The sequence below is a fragment of the Harpegnathos saltator genome, unplaced genomic scaffold (genome assembly GCF_003227715.2).
Source record: "Harpegnathos saltator strain DR-91 unplaced genomic scaffold, Hsal_v8.6 scaffold38, whole genome shotgun sequence".
NCBI classification, from domain to species: domain Eukaryota; kingdom Metazoa; phylum Arthropoda; class Insecta; order Hymenoptera; family Formicidae; genus Harpegnathos; species Harpegnathos saltator.
The window spans coordinates 1,922,940-1,950,925 of NW_020230183.1; the positions used below are offsets into that span (position 1 = coordinate 1,922,940).

The window sequence follows — 27,986 nt, forward strand, 5'->3', positions numbered from 1 at the left end:
GCGACCCACGCTCTCTCTCTCTCTCATACTGCACACAGTGAACGTGTCCACGGACGACGCCCGCGATCAACGAGGAAGAGAGAGGGGGGAGAGAGAGAGAGAGAGAGAGAGAAAGACTCTCATACACGTGTGTGTGTGTGTGTGTGTGTGTGTATGTATGTATGCGTGCACATCGCACATTCCGCATTAGGAAGCAACTCCTCCTTTCACGCGCGAGATTGATTCGAGAAACAACTCTCCAATGCTTGACGAGGACACTGTGTGACTTCGATTACATGAACGTAGCAGCGGCACGCACCTCGGCGATACAGTGTGCCGCGATCCGCTTGACAGGAAAATCCTGGAAATCCTGCGCGCTCGCGGACTATGCGACGCCGTAGTCGCGCAGCGGGATCGCAAGTGCGTGCTCGTTCTGCCTCCCGTCGACTCGACGATTTCTCGCTCGACTCGCGCCCCGAAATCCCCGAAAAAATCGCTGAGCGCCACATGAGCGATGTTTTGAGATAAGATGCGTATCCGCGACTGTTCATACACGCGGACAACGTCGTCCGCCATTTGAAAGTCGTTCGCGTAAACTCGGAGTTTAGTCGAGCGACAGCGACGATCGAGTTTGGCCGCGGCCGCGGCCGGGATTTTCTTCCACTTGACATCGCAGAGCCGCATCGCAACCACCGACGCTGCTCGTTCCACCGATGACGCCATCGCGGTCGCCTGAGGTGCAACAGCGCGGCGTCGACGCGTGAATCCCCGAGGATGCAGCAGGCCAGCGTAGGCGGCGGCTGCGACGAGGACTCCGGCGCGGCGAGTCCGCCGGCGACGAGATCGCCGGCTAGTTTCGCGATCAAGAGCGAGCCCGTCGCGGACAAGAACGACGGCGGGGTGAGGGTTAAGGTCGAGATGCCCGAGCCAACGGAGGCCGCCGGCTCGGCGGTCGAGGTCAAAGGCGAGCCGCGGGAGGACTACCAGCAGCGGCAGCTCAACAGCAACGACGGCTATCACTACGAGCGCAACGACAAGAAACCGGGATACATGCCGGACAGTGCTCCTGGACAGTGTCAACAGCCGCATCAAGGATACCGTCCGGTGCCACTGCCGCCCAACTCGTTCGGCTTCCCGCCCTTCTACGGCCACCATCATCATCATCCCGCCATGATGCCGGGCTCCTTCCCCGGCGGAGGAGGACGCCCGTCGCCGGACGGCTCGATCGGCGACCGGCTGAAAATCGCCGGCGACGCTCACGAACAGACGGTGGCGGCGGTGGCGGCGGCGGCAGCGGCGGCGGCGGCTTCTCACGTCGACCGACACGTGGCTGCCTACGGCAGGATGCCGCCGCCGATCCCCAGCGACGGCTTCCTGCAGGAGCACCATCATCGCTACGACGCCGGCGACTTTCAGCACGCCAACCCCGCCGCGATGCCGTACCCCGGCTTCCGGCCCACAATGTCGCGCTCGCCGTACGGCAATCACCAGAACAACAGCGCCTACGGCCGAAGCGCCGGCGGAAGTGGCAGCGGCCACTACCACCCGGCCAGGCAGCGCAAGTGGAGCGGCGCTGCGTTTCGCGGACTGCACCCGCCGATGCCCGTGAGTGTTAGCATATGCCTTTCGTCTCCTCGTGCTGCGCTTGGTGGTGGCTCGCTCGTTCCGCTCGTTACGCGTCGTCTCGAAAGATCCCTTTTCATTCTCGCGCGCCGTCGAGAGAGATCCAGTCTTCAACTTCCGCTTCCACGTACCGGACCCGCGTCCGGACCCCGTCGTGCTCGCGATGCCTGCCTCGCGTTGATGCTTGCGCTCACGTCCCGGAATCCCGGTCCCGTTGACGGGACTCACTCGTCGCGACGATAATATTCGCGTGTCGTAAGCGCGAGTTCTCTTCGTACAGATTCTTCGCAATTTTATCGCGCACTCCGGCGACCGGCGGCGAGTCTGTCTCGCTAAGGACGCCGCACGTAGTGCGTTTTTTCACAGTAGACTTTAGTTTCCGAAATATAAGCGGAAGCAGGAGAATAACAAGCCGAGGAAGGATGATTTTTGATAAACGTGCTCCGGGTTTGCACGGAAGCCGTCATGCTTTTTGTCACATTCACCGTCGCAGCCGGAAGTGTTTTGACGTAGGTTGCGGCTTCGGATCCGGACTGAGTCTCATGCTTCGCGTGTTCCTTCGTCTCTTCTGCCTGTAGGTTTCAGCGCGCACGTAAAGATACCGGTTGGCTTAGAAGCTGGGGATTATCGCTGGTTGAGATTATCGAGCTACTTTCGCGTGTGACGACTCGTAATCGCTCCCAGTCTATTCGTTTTCTAGGCCAGTAGAGGGAAGTATAAGACGAAAGTCGTTTACACGAATCGCATATTTCTCTCTCTCTCTCTCTCTCTCTCTAGATACCAAAAAGAGAAATCGCTGCGACCGGTACGTTAATCGTGCCGTATCTCGCGTGGAATTGCGCGGCTATTCGGAGAACAGCATGGGACTCGTGGAAGGAACAATGCCTCTGTGACGAAAGCGAGAATATCGCGTCCGCCGTGATCGCGCGGTTTTATTGAGGCTCGATAAGATCGGTAATCGGAGAATAGAGAGAGAGAGAGAGAGAGATAGTATCGGGCGTATTGGGCGACGTAGGCGGCGCAGTGGAAATTTCATTTTTCGCCTCGCGGCCACGTGTGCGAATCATCGCCGAGAGAGAGCAGAAAGAAAGAGAGGAGCCGCGGAGCTCTCGAGCACGCGAACGGTGTCTTCGATTTCGTGCGGGCGACGCGTTACCGCGCGCGCGCCCTGCTGTGTATAATCGAAATTTCTTCATCGACCGCGCACACGCGTCACAGATCGGATCGAGCCCTCGTGTGCGACGAAGGGAGTGGGAAACGATATCGCCCCTTCCCCCTTCTTCCTCCTGCCCGCGAATTAACATCTCGGCAAAATTCCTCGGTAATTTCGTTGCTCGCAAACTAACGTGAGAAGAAAGAAGGATAAGAGAACGAGGACCTTTACATCGCCCCTGACGCGAGCCGCTCATACATCAAGGTGTGGGAAGCAATATCGCCTTCCCCTCTCCCTCCTCCTGCCCGACGACCGCCTCGAATTAACATCTCGGCAGAATTTTGATAATTTGCTCGCTCGCAAATTAACGTGAGGAGAAAGAAGGATAAGAGAACGAGGACCCTTAACCTTTAATTAACCTTTCGGAGGAGGACCGGCATTTTTCCTTTAAAATTTGCAATTTTTTTCGCGGAAAATTTATATATATATATATATGTGTGTGTGTGTGTGTGTAACCATCATGTCGCGTAGAGTTTTCGAGTTTGTTAGTGGCTTCTATAGAGCCACCAGGTCCTCTAAAGGTTAACACGAGCGGCTCATACATCAAAGCGCACAATAACGTTCCAGTCCGAAATGCAATTTTTTTTCGCCGTGCGTTTGCTAATCTTCCGTCCCGAATCTCGAGTCCCGTGAATATTCAGTCCGAACGTTCCGCGAGCGCGAGCGATGTGGTATCGTGGTTGCCGGTGAAAAATCGAGCGGCTGAGAAAGTCGTGACGCGCGCGATACGTCGAGGCGGGGTGCGTTCGTAAGCAGAAAAAGCGCACGTCGGGGGCGAGAAAGTGCTACGTAACGCGGGATCGGACGCAATTAGCTCGTCACCGTCGTGTTATCGTCGTGCGACCCGCGAAGAGCACCGTCGGGGGTGCGCCGGCATGAACCCTTTTCAGCTGTAGGGCGCTAATCGAAAGATCGAACGCCGCAGGCCCGATTTATCGTGAACGTTTCGGCGGTCAACAGCTGCCTCGTTCGTCATCGCGACGTCGGCAATTACGTCGCCACGGAGAGATATTCCAACTGTGTTTCAGCGTCGAGCGGATAATATCCGTGATCGCGCCGTGAGCGCGCGCGCGCGCGAGGGGTAAACCCTGCGTATACGCGAGAAAAAATGATCGGGTCGGGGTTAAAGAGCAACGGAGAGCCGCGGGATAGAGGGGTTGAAGAAGAAAAAAAATTAAAGACGACATCTCGCTCACGCGCGTTCTTCTCTTCGCCACCCTCTCCGTCTCGTTTTTTTCCCACGACGTCGCTTCCGCGAGACATTGTATGCGACTCGAGTCGAAATTGCCGGGCCGCGCGCGGAATGAAGGGTTAATGAAATCGGGACGAGACGAGTCGCGATCGGCCGAGCAAAAATTTCGGCCCCTGCCGAAATTATAGTGATTACACGCGCCACGGCCGCGATTCTGCCCCTCGGGGGGAGGGACACTCGGCGCGCACCCTCTCACTCTCTCGCCCCCCCCCCCCCCCCCGAGGACGAGGGAACCCCTGGGGCTCGCAAGCCACAGTGATATACACACAGGCCTCATTGAGAGTTGGGCCGATTTATAAGCGGGGGCGAGCGGGCGGCGACGCGAAGCGGGTCGGTTCTCGCTCTCGACGATTACCGTAACGCCGCGCTCGTAAAACAGATGCGCGTGCTCCGCGTCCATTATGACGTAATCCGCCGCTTCTTATAATTTATCGCCGGCCGGAGAGCAGGAGAGCGAGCGGGCGCGAACGGGCGGCCGAGAGAGAGAGAGAGAGAGCGAGAGAGTCGGGAATAAATATCGTTCGAAATTTCAGTTAAGCGGCCGCATTAATTTACGGGACGACGATTAGCGCGTCGAACTCGCGAACCGATTCCGCCTCGCAGTTCTCGACCGAGAGGGCCGGGATTAGTAGCAGCAGGCCGGCCTACAGCCTAGCTAGCGGCTAATGCGCGCGCGTGCCGGTTCTTTCGCTTTATGGCGCTGCCGCGCCGCGTTTCCAAATTTATGAGAACGCGAGATTCAACTGGTGGGCAAACTCGCGATACGAGGCCTGCCGTAACGCGCTTGTAATAATAATAGCGGCCGATTCGCCGGCCTCGGAGCGCTCCGCTCGCGCTTGTGGACACTCAGCGGCGCTTCAAGAGCGTTTCGCGCGAGAGCGACCTTATCACGACGCGATCGTACGAGTCGCGTCGATCGCTGCTTAGGCGTGACTCACTTCCGCGGGAGAGATCTATCGCCGTTTCTCGCGCGCCCGCGCCCGCGCGGAAAGTATGAGAAATGCATCGGCTTTGCTTATAACGCGCCGGCGGGGAACGTTCCGGGCCGGAGAGGGGAAGGTTGGTTGACCCGCTCTCTTGACTCGCTCGTAATCTATACCGGTATCGTTGCGAGTACTTTGAAGTTACCTTTCGTCGAGTCTCTTGCCGGATCCGGATTGTCTCGGGCTTTCCTCGCGATCGATCTCGTGCTCTTCTCAGCCTCAGTTTCTCAGCGTCTTGACAAAACACTCGACGTAGCAGCGTTTAAGCGTGAACGCGATTTGCGAGGAAACGGACTTGTATTTGAAATCCGGCTCCGAAAGATCCATGATAAATTCCACTCGAGAGAGAGAGAGAGAGAGAGAGAGAGGGAGAGAGAGAGAGAGAGAGGGGGAGAGAGAGAGGGAGAGAGAGAGAGAGACTCGAGCGCCAATTAAAATTTCCAAAGAACTGGATCTCGCCGAGAGCACGTTCCTCCGCAACTATCCGCTTTCGCACGTTCAATTCTACGTGGATGCATCCGAATACCGTAACGGGAGGACCCGCGCGCTCGGTGTCGGTGTGCTCCAGAAACGCGTGCGCGCGCCGGCATCCCGCAATCGGCGTCATCGACGACCGCTCCAAAAGGGCGGCCGGCTAGGGGCGACTGAGCTATCGCGCGTGGCGTCGCGTCGCGTCGCGTCGCGTCGAAGCGCGGCGCGGCGCAGCGCGGCACGGCGCAGCACGGCACGGCGCAGCATCCGGGCCGAAAGCGTGCTGCGGCTCTCATCTGCATACCGTTTCGTCCCGCCTAACGACCGCGTTCATCTTCCGCAGCCACGCACCTGTATCGAGATAACGCGCCGTAACGTATGCTCGCAACGAATAAGGGCATTGAATCGAAGCCGATCCCTTCGGCTCCATTTCGCACCGCGGCGGAGCGCGCTCGCGAGCGAGTCGCTCGCGCAGCCGAAGGCGCGAATCAGTCTATAAATTTCGCGTACGGGAAGTCGCGCGAGCGCGCGCGCGCGCGCGCGCGCACCTGCGGCGCGGCGCAGGCAGCCGCGCCGCGTACTGCTACTCGCGAGAGAGGTGATCGGTGTCGCGATAGCGCGCAACATTTCTCATTTGCTCGGCGCGTACGACGACGTGGCTCGTTTGTCGCGAGAGTTGCGACGCGCGAGGCGGCCCGCGCTCGCGGGAGAGGAGGCTCCAGTTCCGCGCTGTTAAACGGGCGAGCGAGCGAGCGAGCGAGCGAGCGAGCGAGCGAGAGGAGCGTTCAAGCGCGCTGTCCCCGATAATACCGTAAAATTATCGCGCTATTATCGCGCGGGCGAGGGAGAGCAGAGTGGGAGGAGTCTCCTCCATGAGGGAAATCCAGGCCGCCTTTTATCTGCTCTTTCTTCCTTTGCTTTTTGCAACCGCAATCATTGACATTGCATCTCGTCCCGTCGCGCCGCGCCGCGCCGTATCTCAGACGACGCTTGCGAGAGCGGTTTTAATGTCGCATACAGAGAGCGACATTTAATGTTAATTGTTGGTTGTATCTTGATAACGTACCGCGGATAATTGCATTCTCCGCGTTAAAACGCGATCGCGCGTCGTCTCAAGATCGTATCCGCGAGTGAGCAAAAACCAGTTTAATAACTGCGCGCTGCGTTACATCTTTGACGCGCGTATAAGCGACGAGCTTCGCCAGTCTGTCTCTCCGTCTCTCTCGTCGGAATCGTGCAACATCTGATTCAGACGGCCGGACGTCCACGCCGGGACATTTGTCTCTCACGAGAGGGAATAGGGAGAAGAGAAAATGGATAAACATGTAAAGTATAAAATATCAGCGCCACGAGCGAGAGAGAATTCCGATCACGCTCGTGCAAAAAGGCCCGGTGCGCAAAAAGAAGCCGCGATGATCTCGACGCAACGTCCGCGTCCGCGTTCGCGCGAGCGAAACTCGTCCGTGTCGCGCGCGCGTGGCGCGTATGCAGATCGGCCGTTCACTTTTTGCGGGTTCGCCGCTCGTCGCTCGAGCGTAACCCCTGGCGGCGAGGCATCCAGCTTGTGTGTGTGTGTGTGTGTGTGTGCGTGTGTGTGTTTGTCTCGAAACGTTAAACGCGAAACCGCGTCGATTTAACGAGTAACGTCGCCACGGCGAAACCGCCGCGTTGCGGACGGGCGCAAAATGGAAATGAAAAGGGCGAGAGAGAGAGAGAGCGAGAGAGAGAGAGAGAGCGAGAGAGAGAGCGAGAGAGAGAGAGAGAGAGAGAGAGAGAGAGCGCGAGAGAGAGAGGAAGGTAGGTAGATGCAGCCAGGGTGCAGCGCGCGGCCAAAGGGCCCAAAGAGGACGAGGGGAGGAGTGGGGGGAAAAGGGCGAGGGCCCATGAGGAAGAGAAAGGAATACGTTTGCACGCCTCCATGTCGGAGGGGCCCACGTCGCCCTGGAGCGCGGTTCCGCTCGCCAGATGCGTGCGCGAGCCGGACACGCCGATGCGTTTTTCTACCTGAAGGGCGTCCAATTGAGCGCAACACATGGCGCTCTGCGGCGGCCCCGTCTCCTCGCTCGGGTACCGCACGCCACCGCCGCGCCGATTCGTTCTCGTAGCGTCTCGGCGAAAAACGAGAGAGACCGCCGTCGCCAAAGACACACGTCGAGAGACAGCCGTCACCGTGTCTCGCGTCGTCCCGACAATCGCGGCGAATCGCTTGCCACCGGCCGCCGATGAAGCACGCTAGAGACAACACGGCGGCGTTCGTTCGGTCGCTCTCGCCACCGCCGGGCGTATCTTCCTCTCGCGAGCGAGTCGTCACGGGCCCGCGCGTTCCGTAACGACGGAGAGCCCGGGGAGTCACCTCTCGGAATGCGCCGCCGGGCGCTCGAGTTTTCCGGATCATAAAGCGGCTTAAGCGCCGCCTGCGCGCCAAACGCGCGCGCTGACCTCGCTGTATGCGCGCGTTCGAGACGCGTGTTGTGCGTATGCGCCGCCGCGGCGGAGCTGAGCGCAGGCGAGCGTTCGTTCGTGCGAGCTCATGTTTGTGGACTTGTTCGGCCACTTAATGGGCGCTCGATAAAAAACGCGGAGTTACCGCTTATCGCGAAACACGCGGCCCCTCCCGATGACACGCCAGCCGACCCCGACGACCTCGCGCGGGTGAGGCCGCGCGGTCGTCGTCGAGCGACCGGATTTACGTTTTGCATGAGTGTCCCTCGCTCGCCATCGTGTAGTCTTTTTTTATATGTCGGTTCTTGATATCTTATTTCCTTGTGTACTCCTGGAGGAGAATCTTTCTCTGAGGAGAAGCGTGTGATAAATCGACCTACGTCTGTCTTCCTTTCTCCGGGCTTTCGACACGCGCGACCGCGCACGCGAAAGTAAGGCCGGTGCGATGGAAAGAAGAAAAACGTCGGGAAATTTAATAGTTCCGTAACGAGCGTTACGTTTATGAGAATGTAACGAGGACGACGATCGACGTATCTCGCCGACGTACCGCGTGGAAAGGGAAGCCGCGTGGACGGCTGAAACGACAAGCGTAAACGAGCTCGTCGTGGCGAGCGAGCGAATCGCATAGCGAGACGAGAGAGCGGATCGTCACCGCGGATGTCAGAAGGAGGCCATAACGAAGAATAAATAATTAGTGTGCGGCTGCGGACCTGCGGTTTCGAGGCGCACGCGTCCCGCCGCGCGGCTGTCGACGGCTGGCGCGTTCCGTTCTTTAATAAGGATAGCCCCGCTATTGTGTCGAAAGGTGGATTCCAATCTCCCGACCCCTTCCGAATCTTCCTCTATTTTTGATATCGGCCGGTAACAATATCAGCGATACCAGCTGTATCGATGGAATTCCGCAACAAAGAAAATCTTCAGCTGCCGTTCCCGCGCGATTCCACGATTTCGTTCGCTCGTCGCTGACGACCAATAATCCGGGAATGTCCTCACACGAGAGTGTCGCGCGTTATTTCATCTCAATATCATTGCGTTCACACGCTCCTCTCGGCTGAAAAGCGAAGGCGCGATCGCCTCTTCGAAAGTTTCTTTCCCCGCGTCGTGAAAAAAATATTTACGTGGCAAAAGGCCGATAATTTTTAACCGGTCGACCGTAACGCGATATCGCGTTTCTCATTCGTTAATCGCGCTTCTAATCTGCCGGCTTCTCTATCTCTCTTTCTCTTTCTCTCTTCTTCCTTCTCTCTCTCTCTCTCTCTCTCTCTCTCTCTCGCGCGCGCTCGCGCGCGCGCGCGGCCTAAAAGCCGCGGCTTAATTAAGTTCTGTTCGCGTGCCGACTCGCGACCGACTGAGAGAACCGCGCGCGTATTTCCACGAGCGAGCCCGCCGTGCCGAGGTAAACCAACAGAGAGAACGATACGCGCGAATTCTTTCTCTATATTCGCGCAGCGGCAGAAATCTTTTCCCGCTTACGTAATACCGTTTTCTCGCGGCGCAACAGCGCGCGCGCGCGCGCTGTCGATCGCCGCTGCGAGGCCTCGTAAATGTCACAGCCGCCGCGTGGAATCGGCCGATGAATATACCGCGCGCGCGATTTTTCCGCCGCGATTAAATGCAGTGCATTGATATCGCGGCGCGCCCGAACTAGCCGCGCGTTCGTTTCCAGGCCGCGCGGCTAGAGAGGACTGCGTTCGCGCACGCGATTGTATTATCTCGTTAATTCTCTTCGTGCAGAGTCATACGTGTAACGGAGGGACTTTCCCTCCGCGGGATGGCGGGGATGGCGCTCCGACCAGGTTCGCGTTCGTCGCCGATTCCGTCAATCGGTCGAGCGGGCCAAGTGTCGCTCTCGTGCTGCGAATCGACTTTCTTCGCGACGACGTGGGCGCGAGGTGAATCTACCGATCTGAGCGTCGCAACGTGAAACGACCGATTGTTGTTCTACTAATTAGTCACCACTGAGGCGAAATGAGACAATGGACTAATTGTTCCCGGGAATTAATTGGATGCGAGAAACGCGTGTAGCGAAGTGTCTCCCAGAGCGTCGTCGCGTCAAATGACCGTGCAGCGAGCGAGCGAGCGAGCGCTCTTTTACTGATTAATTGTTCGCTTCGTTAATTAATTAATAGATCGTACGATGGACAGAGGTAATAGATTAATTGTCGTCATGAATCAATCGGGGATGGTAATGTTCGCCTCTCTGGCGCTAAAATGCTACGCGCTAAAACACTCCGTCCTTTCTCATCGCCGGCTAATGGGACGTCGGATGCGCGCGAGTCCGAGCGCAGCCGGCAGCGACTACGAGTAGTCAAAGGTTCGTCTACGCCACGGTAGTAACGTTGCAAAATAAGCGGCGTTACACTTGTGTGAGTGGGGATATTCGTCTGTTGCGAAACGAACGTCTTTAGTTGACATTTACTGTCGCGTGCTTATTACCCCGCGGCCGTCTATCTCTGTGACATGCCCGACGCTTTGATTGGCTTTGATTAGCATTACTTATCATTAGCAATTGCTCGCGGCGATGCGGGGATGTATGTAGTGGATACACGCCGTTACATTCCGCGAAATCGTTGTTGCACGCCGCTGGCGGCGGTGGTGCCTGTACAGAGTGTATCGGCGGGCGCGAGCGCGGATTCTGATTCGTAAATATCATCTGACGCAGGAATGTGGAAAAATCGATAATCGCGCGGCCGTCTGGCGTGGGGCCGTGGCAGCTCGTAGTAACATTATCGCGCGAGTGTAATGAAATTATTAAATTGCGCCGCCGAGCCGATTGGGAGGACCGATATTTTATTCGCGCGCTCGTCTCAGCGTCGTCGAATACGGTGCCGCTTTCACGGCTCGCCTCGTCGTCGCGCACCCGCCATCTTGCCCGGTCCGCCCAAACGAGTCGTTTTTAAAGATAAAACAAAGGATCAGTAAATTAGACGGAATTCTCCGAGTCGTAAAGACTCGCGCGCTCATCGCGACGATACAACTTCGGCAAATATTTTTATCTTCCGAATATTATCTCCGCGAGTTCTCTCTCTCTCTCTCTCTCTCTCTCTCTCGTGCGCGCACGTAGTGTTTACGGGTTCCATTTAAATGTAGCCACCGCGCGCGAGAGCGACGCTCGGCAGTTTTCTCGTAATCGCCGCGCTACGTTACACGACCCCGCGATTACGTTACAAAGAGACACGGGAACGACCGCTTATTGGCCGCCACTACGCTTTACGAGCGTGCGCGCGGCCGCGCGCGCGCGTGAGAGAGAGAGAGAGAGAGAGCTCAACTATCGGCCGGCATTATGATCGCGGCCATTAAAGTAATTGACGCTGCCTCAGAGGAGATAGATACGCTTCTTATTGACCGACCCCGACGACACCACTCGACGTCGCTTCAATGGGTGTCCAGTCTCGACCCCGGAGCACGCTCGATCGATCGATTAAACGCCGCCGCTGCCGCCGCCACCGCGGCGAGTCGCAATTTGCATTAGAGCGCCGTTCCCCGGCTTTCGCAATTCCGCGAGAGAGCGCGCGCGCGCGCGATCCCTTTTCTCTTCCGCCATTCAACGACACCCATTCATCATCGTTCCGCCCCAGCTGGAGTCTCGAACGTTGCAATTACAGCGCAACGATCGCCGCGCAACGATAATCGCTTTTACCCACGACGAAGACCGACTTTGCCACCATTGCTTCGTGTCGGAGGGTTTTCAGGGATTCTCAAGGATCAGGCGCGTGCGCGTCGGCAGGTCCCTGGGAGGAAATCGAGCGAATTTGCTCGGATCGTTTCCGCCGCGCGTCTTCCCGTCCGTCTTTATGTTTCAGACGCGCCGACTCGGTGCGACTCTCGGTGAATCCGAGAGCGCGATATCACGCGCGGCGGCGGCCTTCCGCGACGTCCGTAACGAGCGCGACGGACACAATAGTGCTTGCTCAAACACGAGCGCTCGATTCTTTACGGCGCCATTAAAACGCTCGCCGCGCCGTTCGCTCGCTCTCTCCTGCTCTCTCCTGCTCTCTCATCTTTCTCCGTCTCTCCCGCTCCCGCTCTCACGGGGTAAACATTATTATAATCCGACCAGTGCTCGACTGTGCCGCGCGCGCGCGCGCCGCTACACGCCGATTACACTGCGAAGGCAACTACGAAGGGCGCGCTGACTTTACGACCGCTGACACCTACCGCGACCCGCGCAATAGCGCGCCGGCTATGCGGCGCGTGTGCGCTCGCTCTCGCTCTCGCTCTCGGGGTGTTACGGCCGCGAATATTAAAGTAATTGATGCCTCCATAAAGCAGCGAACAGCGGCACGTCTTCGGTGTCCCTGCGACCCTGGCCAGGGGCTTTAAGTCGTGTTCACATAACTCCGCGCGCGCGTGCACCGCGCTTGACCTCAAACCTGGCGAATATATCCTATCGGCTACAACTCTGTTGCTCTCGGCGCCCGGCGATCCGCAATCACCGCCTCGGTGTCGCCGTCGACACGTCCGTGTCCGGTGCTCGAAGCGAATAAAAGTACGCCCCACCGAGCGCATTTTCGGCCGCGTGTGTGCGGATGACGCCTAACCTAGGCCGTTGCGCTTAAGGGAAAACGGCTCGCGGACGGATTTATCCGCGATCGCTGCGCGCGCAGCGATTTTCCGATGACTGGACATTGTTGTCGAGGGAAGGACGCGATCGTTCAACAGGGTCGCGACCTCGTCGGAATTTCCAGCAACTTTCGTCGAAACTCGAAGCCGCGGTCGCTTGAGAATGGCGCGTTTGGGAAGTAAAAACCGCGAGCGATTCTAGTTCGCGCGACTACGCACGACGAGAGTCAACCTTCCCTGACGATCGAGCGATTAAGAATGTCGCGGTGGCCGGGACTGCGCAGCGGGCGATTCAATAACGAAAGTATTCTTCTTCGGTAACCGTCTTCCGCAACCTGCTGGGAGCTTCGTGTCCTGCGAATACGTCGAGAAGCAGACACGGGAGAAACGCGCGGATGGTTCCTTGTGCGATCGCCTTTAACTTCACGGCAGTCGCTCCCTGTCTCGTATATTTTCTGGATACGTGCTCGTGTCACCGTTCCGCTCACGCGTTTTCTCCTTCTCTCTCTCTCTCTATCTCTCTCTCTCTCTCTCTCTCTCTCTCTCTCTCTCTGCCTCCCTCTGCGTCTCCTTCGTTCTCTCGTAATTTCTCGCGCCTCGCGACTACCGTCCGATGGGGGTTCGCGTTCTTCGGCAACCGGTTCTACGTGCGCGGCATTCTTCGCTACCAAAAGACTCCTCCGCTTGTACGGTCGCTCGTACATCTCGATATTGCGCGCTCATAATCCGTCGTACGAGCCGCAGGGGGACAGAGAGACAAGAACAAAGCGATCGTGCATGACGGGGCGCTCGACCATGATTTCTTTCTCTCTCTCTCTCTCTCTCTCTCTCTCTCTCTCTCTGTGTGTGTGTGTGCTTCTTTTCGATAACCCTCTTTGCCGGCAGCACGCGACGGAAACGAAATAATCAAACGGCCCGCCAATCGCACGGATATCAATCCCACGTGCGTGCGTTGTTCCACGCGCCGACACCTCGCGCGGGAGAAGGAGGAAAAGAGAAGAAACAAAGGCGGCAAGACGACAGAGCGCATAATTTCCGCGCTCGAGTCGCGCGCGCAGCGTGAAAAGCCGTGAAATAAATCCGCCGTTCTCGCTCCACTCGACGTCGGCGCAAAGCGCATAACGCGGGCGCAACGCTATTACGCGCCGCACCGCGGCGATGCACCGGGGCGCGATTTAAAGACCGGCTCGGTCTTCGCGTAGGCGGCTGCCTTCTCGCGCGGTGTAGAGACCAAGCTTTACGGCTCGCACGGTGCCGTCGATCGTGAGATCGTATTAGAGCACCGCCGCGCCGCGCCGCGCCGCGCCGCGCTGCGCCGTGCCGCGTCGGCGTCGGCTTTGGGTTTAGCTCGAGCAGAGGGTGGCGAGAGGGGAACACACAACGCCGGGCACCGATACACAACAAGGGGAAACAGCGAGACAACGAGAGACGACGGAGGCTCTCTCTCCCTCTCTCTGTCCACGCTGGTCAAGGTAGACGGAGAAAGGTAGACGAGACCAAGAGGGAGGGGGGACGAGACATTGCAGAAGGGCACATGGAAGGAACAGCGTGTAACGATGTATCAAGCTGTTGCGCCCCTGGCGTGTCCGGCAATGGTGGATCGTCGCTTTGAGCTGGACCGCGCGGCCGCGCTCTCCCTCTCTCTCTCTTTCCGTCTCTCTTTCTCCCTCTTTCTCCGGCTCTGCATGCACGCCGGTACAGGTTCCCAATGGCCCAAACGAGAGACGATAATGCACGCGCGCTCTCTCTCCCGTCTTGTTGCCGCGCATAGACACTATTAATTTCGCATCCCCCGCGTGGTCTGGCGTGCGCTCGCTCGCGAGAGCGCTGCGCCGCTGGATTCGGCCCGATTGACTCGTTCGAGCGCATCGCCGCTGGATACTCTCGCCGCGTTATTCCCGGCAAGCCGCCAACGGGGTCTCTCCGCACCGGTGACCCTAACGCAACGAAATCGCGCTCGAGATTTCGGCTCCCTCTCCGCCGTCCTCGTCGCCATAATGACTCGCGTCGGGTACACAACGTCGGGACGAAAGTAGGCCCCTTAAATGGCGCAACGACAGATTGAATTCGGTCCGCGGCGAAATCCACGGACTCTCCATTACCGCAGTCCCAGCCGGCCATTATCGCAGTCGCGTGAATAGACCTGCGTAATACATCCTTCCCCCGCCCCTACTCCCCTCTCTTTCTCTCGTGCGTCAGCCGAGGCCGTCATTTTCACGAGTGTCACGGCGCACAAAACAGAAGTACCGGACGTATAATGACACGTTGACAGGTGCGTACGGCTTGACGGCCGATCGATGGCCGTGAACGTACACGCGAGAGAGCGCGCTCGCGAGAGCTATAGCACGCGACGCGTGTGCGTGCGTGCGTGCGTGCGTGCGAGCGGGTGTGTGCATATGTACGGAGTACATACCGGCTATACATACCGCGATGCGTGCGTGCGTGCGTGCGTGCGTGCATTCGCTCGCGAGGAAACGCGTGTACATTTCGCACGTGCTCGCCGCGCATCGTTCCGCTCGGGAAGCTCCTTCCTCCTCGTCGTGGCCGCGCGCGCGCGCGCGCGCTCATCGGGGTTCTTCGCTCCTCACTCGGTGGAGTATGCGCGCGTGTGTGTCCCTCCTGCGCGATGTATTTACATTGCTCTATTACGGTAATACGCGACGGAATCAACCGTTACCGGGGGCTCTCAATATTTCATGGAGACTCCCCGCGGCGGGGAAAGCGTCGACTGTTCGTGTCTCCTTCTCCGATACTCCTCTCTCTCTCTCTCTCTCTCTCTCTCCTTTGTTTTTTCTTTTTCTCGCGCACGCGAGACCTGACGAAACGTCCGCGCCGTGCCCCCTCCGCGCGCGATGACTTTCCGCAAAGTCAATTTGGCCGTTGCCTTCTCGACTGCTGAATAATCGAGCGCGCGTACACGAACTCTCCTTGTGGGAAAGTCCGCAGATCCTCAGAGACGGCTGAGTAATTCAGTTGTCAGGCCCACGGCGCGGCCTTCCCGTGGGTAGGGGAGGCCGAGCGGCGAGAGAGAGAGAGAGAGAGAGAGAGAGAGAGAGAGAGAGAGATATAGCATGCGAAACGATCCATCGGCCGAGAGGCATCTCGCGCGCCTTAGCGTACCGCGACGAAATAGGCTCCGTGAGTTTTAGCAACGCCAGCGCCAGCACTCGTCCTCCCCCCTCCCCGCGAGGACATTCAAGACGAGATCATTTCGTCGGGTTACACGGACTCTTGGGATCGATAGACGAGGTGGAGGAGAAAGAGGGACAAAGGCAGGGGCGACGAGGCCGGGGTGGCCGGGAGATGGTAACACGACGCGCTTGTATCCCGAGGAGGAAGTCTGAGCCAACCCTTGCCTAGGGGTAGAAGCTGAGGTAGAGGTGAGCGGGCGAAGGGAGGGAGGCAGGGTCCACGAGACGGAAAGCCCGGGAAAGGGTATCTGTTGTCATGGTCCCTGATGCTCCATTATTGATTAAAGATGGCTGGCTTGCCTGCCGGCTGGCTGGCTGGCTGGCTGGCTAGATGGATGGCTGGCTGGCGGAGTCGTGACGCCATTTTAATATGCGCAATTATAATGTGTACCTAGAGCCCTCGAGGGGCAGGAGGGGGCCGAGAGGGGGTTACGAAGAACGGATGACCCCGCTGCTTGCTCCCCGTAACCGACCCGTTTTCTTTGTTTGCCCGAAATACCGAAGAGGGGAACCGCGTAATCGAGGAGTTAATTAGGACACGTTCGGCGCTTTAATTGACTCCTTTCTCTCCTGTGTTCTGTCTCTCTTTCCCCGCTCGCCCGTGCGCTCGCTTTCTTCACCGAGTCGTCGTCTCTCAACAGGTAGTCAACGCAGTCGCGAGTCCTCTCGCGAGAGGTCTTGCGTGTCGCTTGAGGTCTCTCGCGTCGCCATTGCACGGCGCGGATGAAGGAAGATCGATCGTGCAAGCGCATGTCGCAAACGTGGAATCTCGGATGGCTCCTCTCTTCTCCTCCCCCCTGTCGATCAGAGGATCATTCGATCGCCGATGACGAACGCGACCGCAAGCGCGTTCGTTGAAAAGAGTACAAAGGTAGTTTTGTTCTCGATGCGCACATTCTGCATCCGTCTGGCGCGCCGACGTTCGTTAAATACGCGCCGGGCGATCAGCTGCGCCCCGCGCGGAACCGACGAAACGGAGTTTTCAGGGTAGCTCGTGTGCCTATTGAGATCACGTGGTTATCGGGAAACTCGATGAGATAACAATGAGGCCGGCTCGTTAGCGGTGGGGCTACAATGACGTCGTGCCGGCTCGATACTCGACAACATCGTTCGTTCGCGCGGTGTTGTTCATGATGGTCCATGGGCGTCCGTGATATCGCTACTGGCGCGAGCTAGACGGGAGACGGATTTTCAACCATTGTCTCGTGAAATCACTCCCGCAATAATAACAAGCCGCCGAATCGCGCGCCGCGTGCCGCGCCGGTGTAACGTGTGTGCCGCGCGTTGTTACCGCTGCCGGCTCATTGTCTCCTCCCTACACCCACCCGCCCTTCTCCTTTTCCGCCACCTTTTCACCCCTCACGCCCCCGCCTCCCCGACGATTCTTCTCTTTCGGAGAAACGAGCGACAATAGAAATCAGTATCCGAGAGAAAAGCGATCCCCCCTTTTGAAAGTTTCTAACCAGGCGGGCAAACTTTCTGTTTTCTCCCCCCCCCCTCTCTCTCTCTCTCTCTCTCTCTCTCGAGTTTCTCCACTTCGTCGCGATGACGACGACGACGACGACGACGACGACGATGATGAGGAAGACGGAGACGATCCGTTCGTGTCGCGTGACCCGTGACGTCGCGATGACGAGAACGGCGACTTCGGCGACTCGATAACGCACATATCCATAGGCGTATACACGGTGTAACGCAATAACGATGCGTACGTCGAGTAGGTAGGCAGGCGGGCGGGCAGGCGGGCAGGCGGGTAAACAGGCAGGCAGGCAGGCAGGCAGGCAGGCAGGCAGGCAGGTAGTCAGCCAGGCAGGTAAGCAGATAGGTAGGCATACGCGGGCCACAATGTCCGTAATAGGGGAATTAATGCGTGCTGCGTGTGGTCGCGTCGTGCCCCACAGGGGTTTCGCGAGATTCTCGATAGCATTGTCCGCGCGCGCATAATTCGCGTGCGCAATTAATTGAGACCGGAGAACCGGCGGCTGACATCTTTAAAAACGACGGGAGCGACGTCGCGCAGGATCGTCCTCTCTCGCGGTTCGTCGTACGCGGGATGCAGCGCCGGCCGGTCGGCCGAACACGCCTACCCGGTATACGCATGCAATTAGTTAGGAAGTATGCGCCCGAGAGAAACGTAAATACCTGATAGCCCGCGTTAATCTCGTATTCTTGGCGCCCTTGAGCACTCACGGTCGCCGCTCCTCTCGCGAATTTATCCCGCGCGCTCGCGGCCTTTCAATCCGCTGCACTTCCTTCCGATCCCAGGATCCTCGACAGGAAGGACTCTCGCGCGTCGACGGTGACGTCGTGAGACGAGGTCGCTTCTGTCGGAGGGCAGATTGTGAAAAACGCCTCCGGTCGCTTCCGATTTTCGTTGCTCGCAGGATACGATTCTTCGGTTGTCGTCTCAGCAATCGCGGCTCCGCCAATAAATTATCGTAGGGGCGCACGTTACCGGCGTCATTAAGGGAACTGGAGGGTCAGATTGTTGAAAAATCGTGCTTGTTTTTGATAATATTCTGTGACGAACTATATAAATGTGCAAGAATGAAAATTTTAGGTATAGTTATGTAACATATGAAGAGCAGAGAAATTTTTTGTTTATTAACAAATACTCGTATAAATATACGATATATATAGCTGAAATGTTCTCCTTTTTTTTTTCAAGTTATCGTTTTTGCAGTAATATCTCGGCTCTCGGTGGTCCGATCAGAGCGAACTTTAGCTAGGAAATCTTGAGGAGACTTGTCATTATCCGGTGAACCACTACAAGAAAAATCGAACAAGATTAACAAAATGGCAGCTATTATTAGAAAAAAATTCGAATTTTTAAGTTCTTTTACAATAAAAAAATTAATATCTCGAAATGAAATATTTTGACGGAGTTGTTCATGGTTCACCTGAAAGCCACACGAACCGATATTATTGCTTCAAAATTTCAAATCGATACGAAGTTCAGTTTCGGAGAAATCACTGCAAAAAGTTGAACGGTAAATTTTCGAGAAAAACGCGTTTAAAATTCAAGTGCACGTATATTTATATGAGTATTTGTTTAAAAACAAAATTTTTCTACTCTTCATATGCTATATAAATATATGTAAAATTTTCATTCTTGCACATTTATTCAGTTCGTCACAAAATCATTACCAAAAACAAACACGATTTTTCAGTAATCTGAACCCTCCAGTACCTTTAAGGCGATTTTTTTTTTCATAGTACATCCGCGGCGACGCCGCGAATGTTAAATTCACAAGAGCGAAACGGCGCAACGCGCTTCTGCGGCGCCATGGCGCTCGTTTTCCCCTGCGTCGCGCGTCTCTGCAAATGAGTACCTACGGTTTCCTTCAGCGCCGTTTAGAGCGGCCTCGTGCGACATGCGTACTGCACCGCGAGCGTATCCTGAAATAGCAAATAAAGTCGCGGCGGCGAGAGAGAGAGAGAAAGAGAGAGAGAGAGAGAGAGAGAGAGAGAGACAGAGCGACGCTGGCGATTTTTCCCCGTCGCGAGTCGCCGCTGCAAGTCAAAGACGCTTCCTCGTCCCGCCACGACATTAACGTATTTCTTATTTAAAGCGGCGTCCCCACGTGACGGCCGCCGGGGGAGACGATGCACGGCGCGGTACAACTTTGAGTCGATAGGTCGTCGACAGAAGTCAGTCCTCGTCACAGCCCCTCCTTTTCATCGGAAAAATGGCGAGCTGCAATTACGCGTATGGTGCGGTCGCATCGGGCGGCGCGGACGGCGCGGCGCGTTTTCTCGCTTTAATGCACACGCACTGAATGTGTGTAATCGTCATCGAGAATAATTTATCGGCGAGCTCCGACGATAGATTTAGGGTCGGTTTCAGCTAGAGAGAAGGAGAGAGGGGGGTTGGATGTACTCGCTGTTCTTTGGTAGGGAAGAAGGACGAGGGAAATGGTCAGTTTGCATTCCGGAATCTCCGGAGTTGAATGCAAATATTAAGTTTTATTTCATGCCACAAATTGGTGCAAATTCTGTTCTTTGTAGTTCCGCCCTCGGTTTTGTATTTCTTTCTCTTCCTTTCTTTTTCGTTGGGATCCTGTTAGCTTCAGGCGAAGTCAGCAGTTTGATTTTGCCAATTTGGTCCCGCTAGCTTCACAGAAGTGGATAATTTATGTACTTCGCGCGCGCGCATGCGCGTAAATACGCGATCAATTGCTGAGGAAAATGCGCAGAAATTCTCCCGGCGCGTCTCGATCGCGATTAATAACCGGCGTAGGACGTAATCGCGGTTGCAGAAATGCCGTTAACACGTTTTCATTCTTATTACTCGCGTACACACCGCGAGATCGATCAACCGAGCGAGCGAGCGAGCGACCGCTCGTCATCGATCGATCGAGTCCTTTTCGCGAAAGCGCGCGAATGTATTTTTCCACGTCGCGGACGTGACTCACTGCGCGTGCAGCCAGAGAGACAAGAACAGAGAAAGAGATGGAGCGGGAGAGAAAAAGAGAGAGAGAGAGAAACTACGCGAGTTACTCCGCGCGCCAGGAATTTTCTCGCGCGCTTCTCCGAGAGAAAGGAAGACCGAGAGAGAGAGAGAGAGAGAGAGAGAGAGAGAGAGAGGGAGAGAGAGAGAGAGAGAGAGAGAAAAGCCGAGAGATAAGTAATTACAATGTTTCGCGTCGGGACGAACGTCAACCTGTCTATTTTCCCAGCGTTTTTCTCCGGGACAGCGCGTTCGCGCGAACATGAATCTACGGAGATGTTGTGGCGTAACCAGCGCGTCGATTCCACTTAGGCGCGTGAGATGAAGCGACGTGTTGTCGTGTGTCGCGGCATTTATCGGGTGAAATCCGTCGTCGGGCGCGCTAATCGCTATTCTCTGTCACACGTCGAGCGTCAACGACGTGCGTACGCACGTGCGCTAAATGCAACCGACTGTATTATTTAGGGTGTCATTAGGTAGTCGCGCGTATCCACGGACGCGCGCGTTTAATCAAGTCAATTACGCGAGAGCTGACGAGTGTCCGCGTTCGACACGCGCGCGCGCACGACCATAGGTGGATACTTCTCAATTAGATTCGTCGGAAATTAATCGCGGGCAACGTGAAACGTCGAGCGTCGCCACGCGTCTCGTTGATCGCGCCAAACCGGCGGATCTCGAGATGTAAAAGAAGAGACGCGAGAAGTCGCACCGATAATTGCGTGACGATTATCGGCCGATAAATGCAACGGAACGATAATGGATAAGAGGAAAACGCGGCTAAGCGGCGTTACGTCGGCGGACGAGGACGCTTCTCTGTGACGTCTCGACAGGGAGAGGGACCGCGGGATGTGACGACGCTTGCCGGCCGTAAATTGTCCTCGGCCTCGGTGAGCGTAATGAAACGTGACGCGCGGAATTTCGCGACCGTCGTCGCCCGGCGGGCTTTAATTCGTCAGTGTGACGCGAGAGCGTGACCCGGCGAAGCCCTCTTTTTCTCTCTCTCTCTCTCCCTCCCTCCCTCCCTCTCTCTCCTCTCTTTCTTCCTCCTCTTTTTCTCGTCTCTCTATTTATCTCCGCCGGTGGCATGACGGAACGCGTTTTGTCGTCACGTTATGGCGCGCGCACCGCGCCGATCGTTTTGTCGCTGGCAATTACGGGACACGAAGTGGGCGGCACATAGCGTGTCGCACGCGCCCGGGGCTTTGATGCGCGGATTGCGCGAGCAGGCCGATTCCCCGGACCCGGTCGTTGTCGTCGTGGCGGATGTCGCCCGGCGAAGTCACGAGACTGTGACATGACACGCCGATGTCACACCGTCTGAGCAGAGCAACATCAGATTAGAGCAGTTAGCCGGCCGTTTAGCGCGCCGCGCCGCAAGCTTTCCCGCCGCCGCCGCCGCCGCGCGGGAACTGCACGTTTAAACGACAATCGTCGCTCTAATTAAATGAGCGCACGTCAGCGCGGATTGTCAAGTTGAAGCCGAGCTCGTTAGATGCGCGTGCCGCGTTAGATGAGCGTGACGGTGCGCGGTCTAATTGCGGACTTTCGGAGGAGGAGGAGGAGGAGGAGGAGGAGGAGGAGGAGGAGGAGGAGGAGGAGGACTCTGCTCGTCCTCTTGTCCCGGCGAATGCGATCGAGGCGCGATTCAAAGGCGCTTGTTTCCAGAACACCCTCCGTGTAATCCCGAGCGTGAATGCTTCCCTTGGAATTCCTCGCGATGAAACTTCGCGACCGGTAGTGTATGAAAGAGTACAACGAGTGGATATTTCTTCATCCGAAATCGAAGGGCGAGTCCGACGCGCTCCAGCGTCGCGCAGGTACAAATCCACTCTAATCGATCGAAACGTTCGACCTCGTGCGGCCTCGGAATCCGCTCTAAGCTCCAATGAAATATTCACTTTTACAACGCCGCGGGGGTGGAGGTATTTTCGTTGGCGCTGCGAGTGGATTTTCGCTCGTTCCGCGCGTGACGAATCTCGCCCCGAGAAACGGATCAGAGAGCGGATCGGAAATTCGACGCGAACTTTCGGAATTCCCCGCGCGTGTGGAATAATTGCGAGCAAGAATTTTCGAGTCGCGCTTGGCAATTAAAACCGACGAGGACTCGCAAGCGGCAGCCGGAATGCCGCCGATGACATTATCGGCGACGGTCGAACAACGAGAGAGAGAGAGAGAGAGGACTCCTCTCCTCTCGGCTGCGCGAGGCTCGCGAGCCTCGCGCGCCGGAGGTCGAGGATGAGCGCGCATAAATACATACGGCCGTGGGATTTGCATAGGTCGAACACGAGCCTGAACTCCCCGGCGCTTTTACGGCACGGGTTATCCCGCGGCGCGCTCGCGGTAGCGTGTCGCCCCGCGAAATTGATACCCGCCCCCCCGCGAGATTGCGAGCTGACGTAAGTGTAATGTTCGGTGAAACGCGTGATTAGGGCCCCGTCCGCGGGGTGCGTCCGAAACGATAGAACGGCACGTCATTCGCCCACTAGCCACGGCCCGCGTATATCGGCGGATAACACCCCGTGGCCCGAGGGGGGGCGGCCGTAATTTTCACTTATCCTCCGTGCAAACCGCTTCAAAGTATCGAGTATGGCGCTAACATCTCCTCGGGCTCCGCGTCACGCTGCGCATCCGGGTGCGCGAGCGGGTGTTGCTCGATATATCGGAGCTTAGCGTATTTGTGAAACGGCGGAGCCGAATGGGGGGAGGGGGGCGGGGAGGGGAACGAGAGAGGAAGAAGAAACTTTACGGTAATTACTTGTTTTCTTCGGAATGGCTGCAAAATACGTTTCACAGGGCCTGATACGCGAAGTATCAGGTGCTCGGTAATTTCCCGAAGAATCCCCGTCGACGCGAAAATTTGATCGAAACGCTCAAGCGCGTAACTCGTAACTCAACGTAGACGTTCCATTAACGGACATACTGTTCGCGCGCGCGCACAGCAGAGCGACCTCGAGCCGCATGAGAATTTCAGGAAAGCGTACATTCGATATTCAGTCATTCGCGACGCCGCGTTCCCAGCGACGGTGGCAATCACGCGACGACCATCAATATCGTCGTAATCTTCGTTGTAATCGTGGTCGTGATTGTCGCCATCCTCGTCAACTGGGAGGTCGCGCGCGCGCGCGCGCGTTTGCAATCGCATGATGCAACACGCGCTACGTCGTAACGTACGCCCGCGTGAAACACGCACATGGACGCACACAGTCGGTCGGCTTTCTTACGAGCCGCCCACTGCTTAATGAAGCGATTCGGCACGTGTTTATATCCCGTCGGTCCATCCTCACTTCGCCGTTACGCGAGAAGCGACGGCCTCCGGCGCGCCGGAAATTTCGAGCCGCGCGCGTGTCCGCGACCTCGAACGCAACGTGAATAATGTCACACGCCGGCGAACCGTGGAAAATCGCAAAGCGAGCCTCGCGCGACTCGCGTGAAATCCCGATAAATTGCCACGTGCCAATTGAGGCTGGCGGTTTTAAATGTCGGTCGTACGAAGAGAGTCGACCAAACTACACGCACAAACCGACCGAGTTCCGTGCGACACATGGAAATATTAAAAATGGGGATTGTCAAAAATGACACGACAGATTGACAATTTTTTTCAAATTTCTTCAGAAGCAACTGACCGGAATAAAAAAAAAATCAATGTAAAAATCAATGCAAAATTGATTAGAGTAGACGACGACAGTCGACGATGTTTCACCGCGAAAAATGCTCGTCGAAGATTATGTCAACTCGCGCGACAAGCTCGTGCGACAAAGAGAGAGAAAGAGAAATATATAGAGAGCGTCGTTCTAAAAAAAAAAATACTAAAGTAATCCCGGGACTTGTCGCGATTTACTAAGCGATTCCCGGCGACGCGTGCGCGGGTTTACGTGGCAGGCGACGTTTCGTTTGTTTCGCTCGATTTAGCGGTAGCAGTGCGACGACGGAGGCACTCATCCCGCGCGCACGGCGACCGCAAAAACTTTCCGCGTCACTTCGGACACGGCGCGTTTGTATATTTACGTCGCGGAATTGAATTAGAAATTGGATGTTGGATTTCCGTGTCGTGTCGAGCCGCAAACTCGCTCGCTCGCTCGCTCGCTCGCTACCGCCTGACCGAGCGACACCGCGCGCGCGCGCGACCGTCCTGATAGTCACATTATAATTCCACGTCGCTGATTTTATCACGCAACCTCGCGACGCGCTCCTTCTTTTGGAGCATTAAAGCGAAACGACGACGGGCCGTGTACGCGGATCGACGCGATCTCGTATCGTTACCGCGCGTCATCAATTGATTTTCCACGGTGTGTAGCGGAATCTCCTCCGCAAAAATCCACGCCGGCGGATAGAAAACCGCCGCCGTGGCAGCCCCGGCTTTTTGCCGCGGGACGCGCGTTTCTTCGTCGAGTCGCGAGGAATCCCTGGCGATTAGAGGAGAGAGTCTCGACCCGAGTCACGCTCCTTGTCACGGATCGAACGTGTGACATTTCGTGACTCCGCGACTTTTTCGTTCGCTCGCACAAAACGCGCGCCGTCCTCGCCAGGCAACGGCTCTCTGCGCAATCAAGCCGCGCGCGCGAGCCTCGCGATCGCATGCATGTCTCATAGACACTTTCATGGGACAGCCCCGGCAATTCTTCGCGCTCACGGAACGTGTCTTTTTCGCCATAACACCGCGCCGACACGCGCCCGAGGGAAAAAAGGAGCGAGCGCGATATTCACATACTCGGGATTTCTGAGACTCGATTAACCCGATGGAGGGCGGGGGGGAGGAATATGGAAACCGCAGAAAATGCTGCTGCTGGATTTTCTACCCTTTCTCTCTCTATTTTTGCATCGAGGCATCGAAACGGTTTTCACATCACCGTGACTTTTGCGAAAGGTACTCGTCTGGAGCTCGAAGTATATAAATCGACGCCGGAACGAGTGCGGTGACGCGCAGTCGACGCGCCGACAATTTCTGCGAGAAATATCTTAAATGATGATTTTATCCCGCGCTCATACACACACACACACACACGCGCGCGCGCGCGCGCGCGCGACTCCCACGAGACGACGAGATTTTTTTATCCGATACTCTCGCCCGAAATCGGAATATTCGGGCGGGCGCGCGTGTGTATATTGCAGCGCTCGTGGAGCCAGCCGGCCGGCCAGGACCGATGATTCGCCAGCGTGGAATTTGGAGAATACCGCGCCGCGCGCGTTTTTTCGAGAGCGCGCATCCCTCCGTGGGGCTCGTATAAAAATAGTTGGGCCGATATTACACGCGGCTTGCTCGCGCGCGCGCGCGCGCGAATACCGATGCTAATTCCCATGCTGGCGCCGCCGGGGGAAAAAGCGGCCGGTGATAATACTTGGCATCTCCGCGGCCGAGCCGAGATAGATCAAATACATCTCGCGACTTTGAACATTCGCTAGCTCCCGGATGGGCCGTTATGGCTTCGACGCCGACGTCAACGACGGCGGTTTCGAGCGCTTCCGTCGCGCTTCCGACTTTTGTCCACTTCTCACGCCGTGCCAAATATCTTGAACAATCTAGTTCCCCCAAATCGAGAATTCTCGATGATCGTCTTGAGCCAAGACATCATCTCCGAAAAGACGACGCGATCTTGTTCGTCGTGTATCGTGACGTTGACGAAGCTCGGCAAGCCTGACAAGATCCCCCCGCAGCGTCGCTGAGACCGAGGCGCGGGATCCACGCCTCCGAGGTGTCGACGAGTAGTCCGCGCCGGTGTCGAACTATATTTCCCGCGGCGCGGACTTCCGTTACGATAAACAGAAAATATCGCGGGCGTCGGAACCTCGGCGAGAAGTAGCGCGTTAACTCACAGGCTTTAGGAGTTTGTTATTTCGGTTTTGGCGTTAACTCCCGCGAGCCAACGACAAGAGACATTCGCCAGACCACCCTGAAATCGTTCCACCCTTTCCCCCTCCGGCCCGCCGCCCCCCGTGTTTCCCACCCGCCGCGCCGGTTACTGACTTTCCACACTGCGTCGTGACCAATATCTGGCTGTGATGCTGATGCTCCGGGCACGAAAATAACTAAAACACACACACGCCGCGCGTACGTGCGTGTCCGTGTGGCGCGTGCACGCACGCGAGCGCGCGCAGGTGTGCGTGCGGGTTGCGGCAACAAACGTGACGTAAGATTTTCCACGTTATAAACGGAAGTTTGATGCGATCTCGGTGGTACGGGGCGGGGGGTGGGGTGGGGGGGGGGCGAGACGAGCTGTATCAACTCGCGCTATCGGCGCGGCTAGCTCGCGTTCTCTCTCGTAACATTCGCGGCGACGTAAATCGCGCGCGAATCGCGCGGCCTTTCAAATATTTATATCACGGCGCGATGTGATCGCGCCCGCGCCCGCCCCCGCGCCTCGGCGATGTTCGCGCGGCGGATGTCTTCGCGAAACAATCGCCACCGTTTCGACTCCAACCGACCAAGCGGCGGCAAGAACAGCACACGGCGACGTCGACACGGCGCTGCAACGACGATGAGTGATAACTAGTCCGCGGTAGCGCGGCTGTTTTTACATCCGCCACAGGCGGATCGAATCGCGCGCACGCGGCCCGCTATTAATCGCGTGGAATTTGTGTCGCGGCCCCTCACGAGGGGGCCCCTTCGTCTTCGCCTACCCCGCACCACCCCGTTCCCGCTCCTTGACACGAGAGGACGATCAAAAAGTCCTTACATACTGCGATGAACGGGACGTGCCGCTCTCGCGGCAAGAGCGCCGCTCGCTCGCTCGCTCTCTTTCTCTCTCTCTCTCTCTCTCTCTCTCTCTCTCTCCCCTTCTTTCTTTCTCTCGATCTCTCTTTCTCGATCTATCCCATGGCGAGCTCTCTTCTCTCAGCCGGCCGGTTCCCTCGGCAAGAAACACTTTCAATGGACCACACGCGCGCTCGGCCAGTGCGCGCTTCTTACACGGTCAGGGGCTTATGTCATCTATCTTAGAGAGAGAGAGAGAGAGAGAGAGAGAGAGCTGCTCGTATTCAGCGGCGGCGCGACACTCCAATGCCCCGTTCACAGTGAGACCTTTATCCGCCGAAACGACGGAGGGCCCTTATAGGGTCCGCCGCGCGCGCATCGCGAAGCAGCGGACAGCAGCGAGCGAAGATGAGCTCGCTTATTAATAATACGATCTCGCTCTCTATCGCGCTCTTCCGAGCTCGAATTTGACTTCCGAGGAATCTGATGTTTCAACGAAGTTGAAAGGAGCGCGATTCGGCGGGACGGCGGGGGCCGGTCAGAGTGATTTCCCGTCACAGAGAAATTGGCCTCTCTCGAACTCGGTCAAGAGTACTCTCGTAGTCGCGAGAGGAAATCTGCGCTGCTTTTAGGATGAGACTGGATCGTTCGATGAAAATATTTCGTCGAAATAGCTGTTCGTTTGTTCAAGCGCTCGTACGTAAAACTGCTTTTGTTAGATTACGTGTTATCGCACGTGCGAGAATATTTATTTAGAGATACCTAGTCGCATCTTCTTTTATCTTTTATATATTTTAGCCCGACATGGAAACGCTAGGTGGAACGCGGCAGTATGGCGGACACGGGACTTATGCGATTTCTTTTTCTGCCTGTTGCAGTGGCCCACGTGGTTTTTCCGGCCGGATCTACCGCTCGGCGCGCCGTTGCCGACGAGTCACGTACCGAATTCGAGCAACGTTCCTACGTCGTCGCCTCTGCCGTCTCGAACGCATCTGGACGTGCCGAAGGGACCGGAGCCACCTTCCAACAGCAACAAAGTCCATGGACAGACGCCAACGATATGCACGGTGAGTGACACGTGTTTGATCATTCGCGATTTGATCTTGCCAACTGGACCGTAATAATCGCGCG

The 27,986-nt window shown here is 56.7% G+C and overlaps 1 protein-coding gene across 1 annotated transcript; it reads left to right on the plus strand.

Annotated features, from left to right (window-relative positions):
* Positions 1-146: 146 nt before the first annotated feature.
* Positions 147-27,978, plus strand: LOC105190052 (uncharacterized). The gene is made up of 2 exons (XM_025300724.1): positions 147-1,584; positions 27,734-27,978. Exons 1-2 carry the CDS (start codon positions 754-756, stop codon positions 27,974-27,976), a joined length of 1,074 nt encoding a protein of 357 aa, XP_025156509.1. The 5' UTR covers positions 147-753; the 3' UTR covers positions 27,977-27,978.
* The last annotated feature ends 8 nt before the right edge of the window (positions 27,979-27,986 follow it).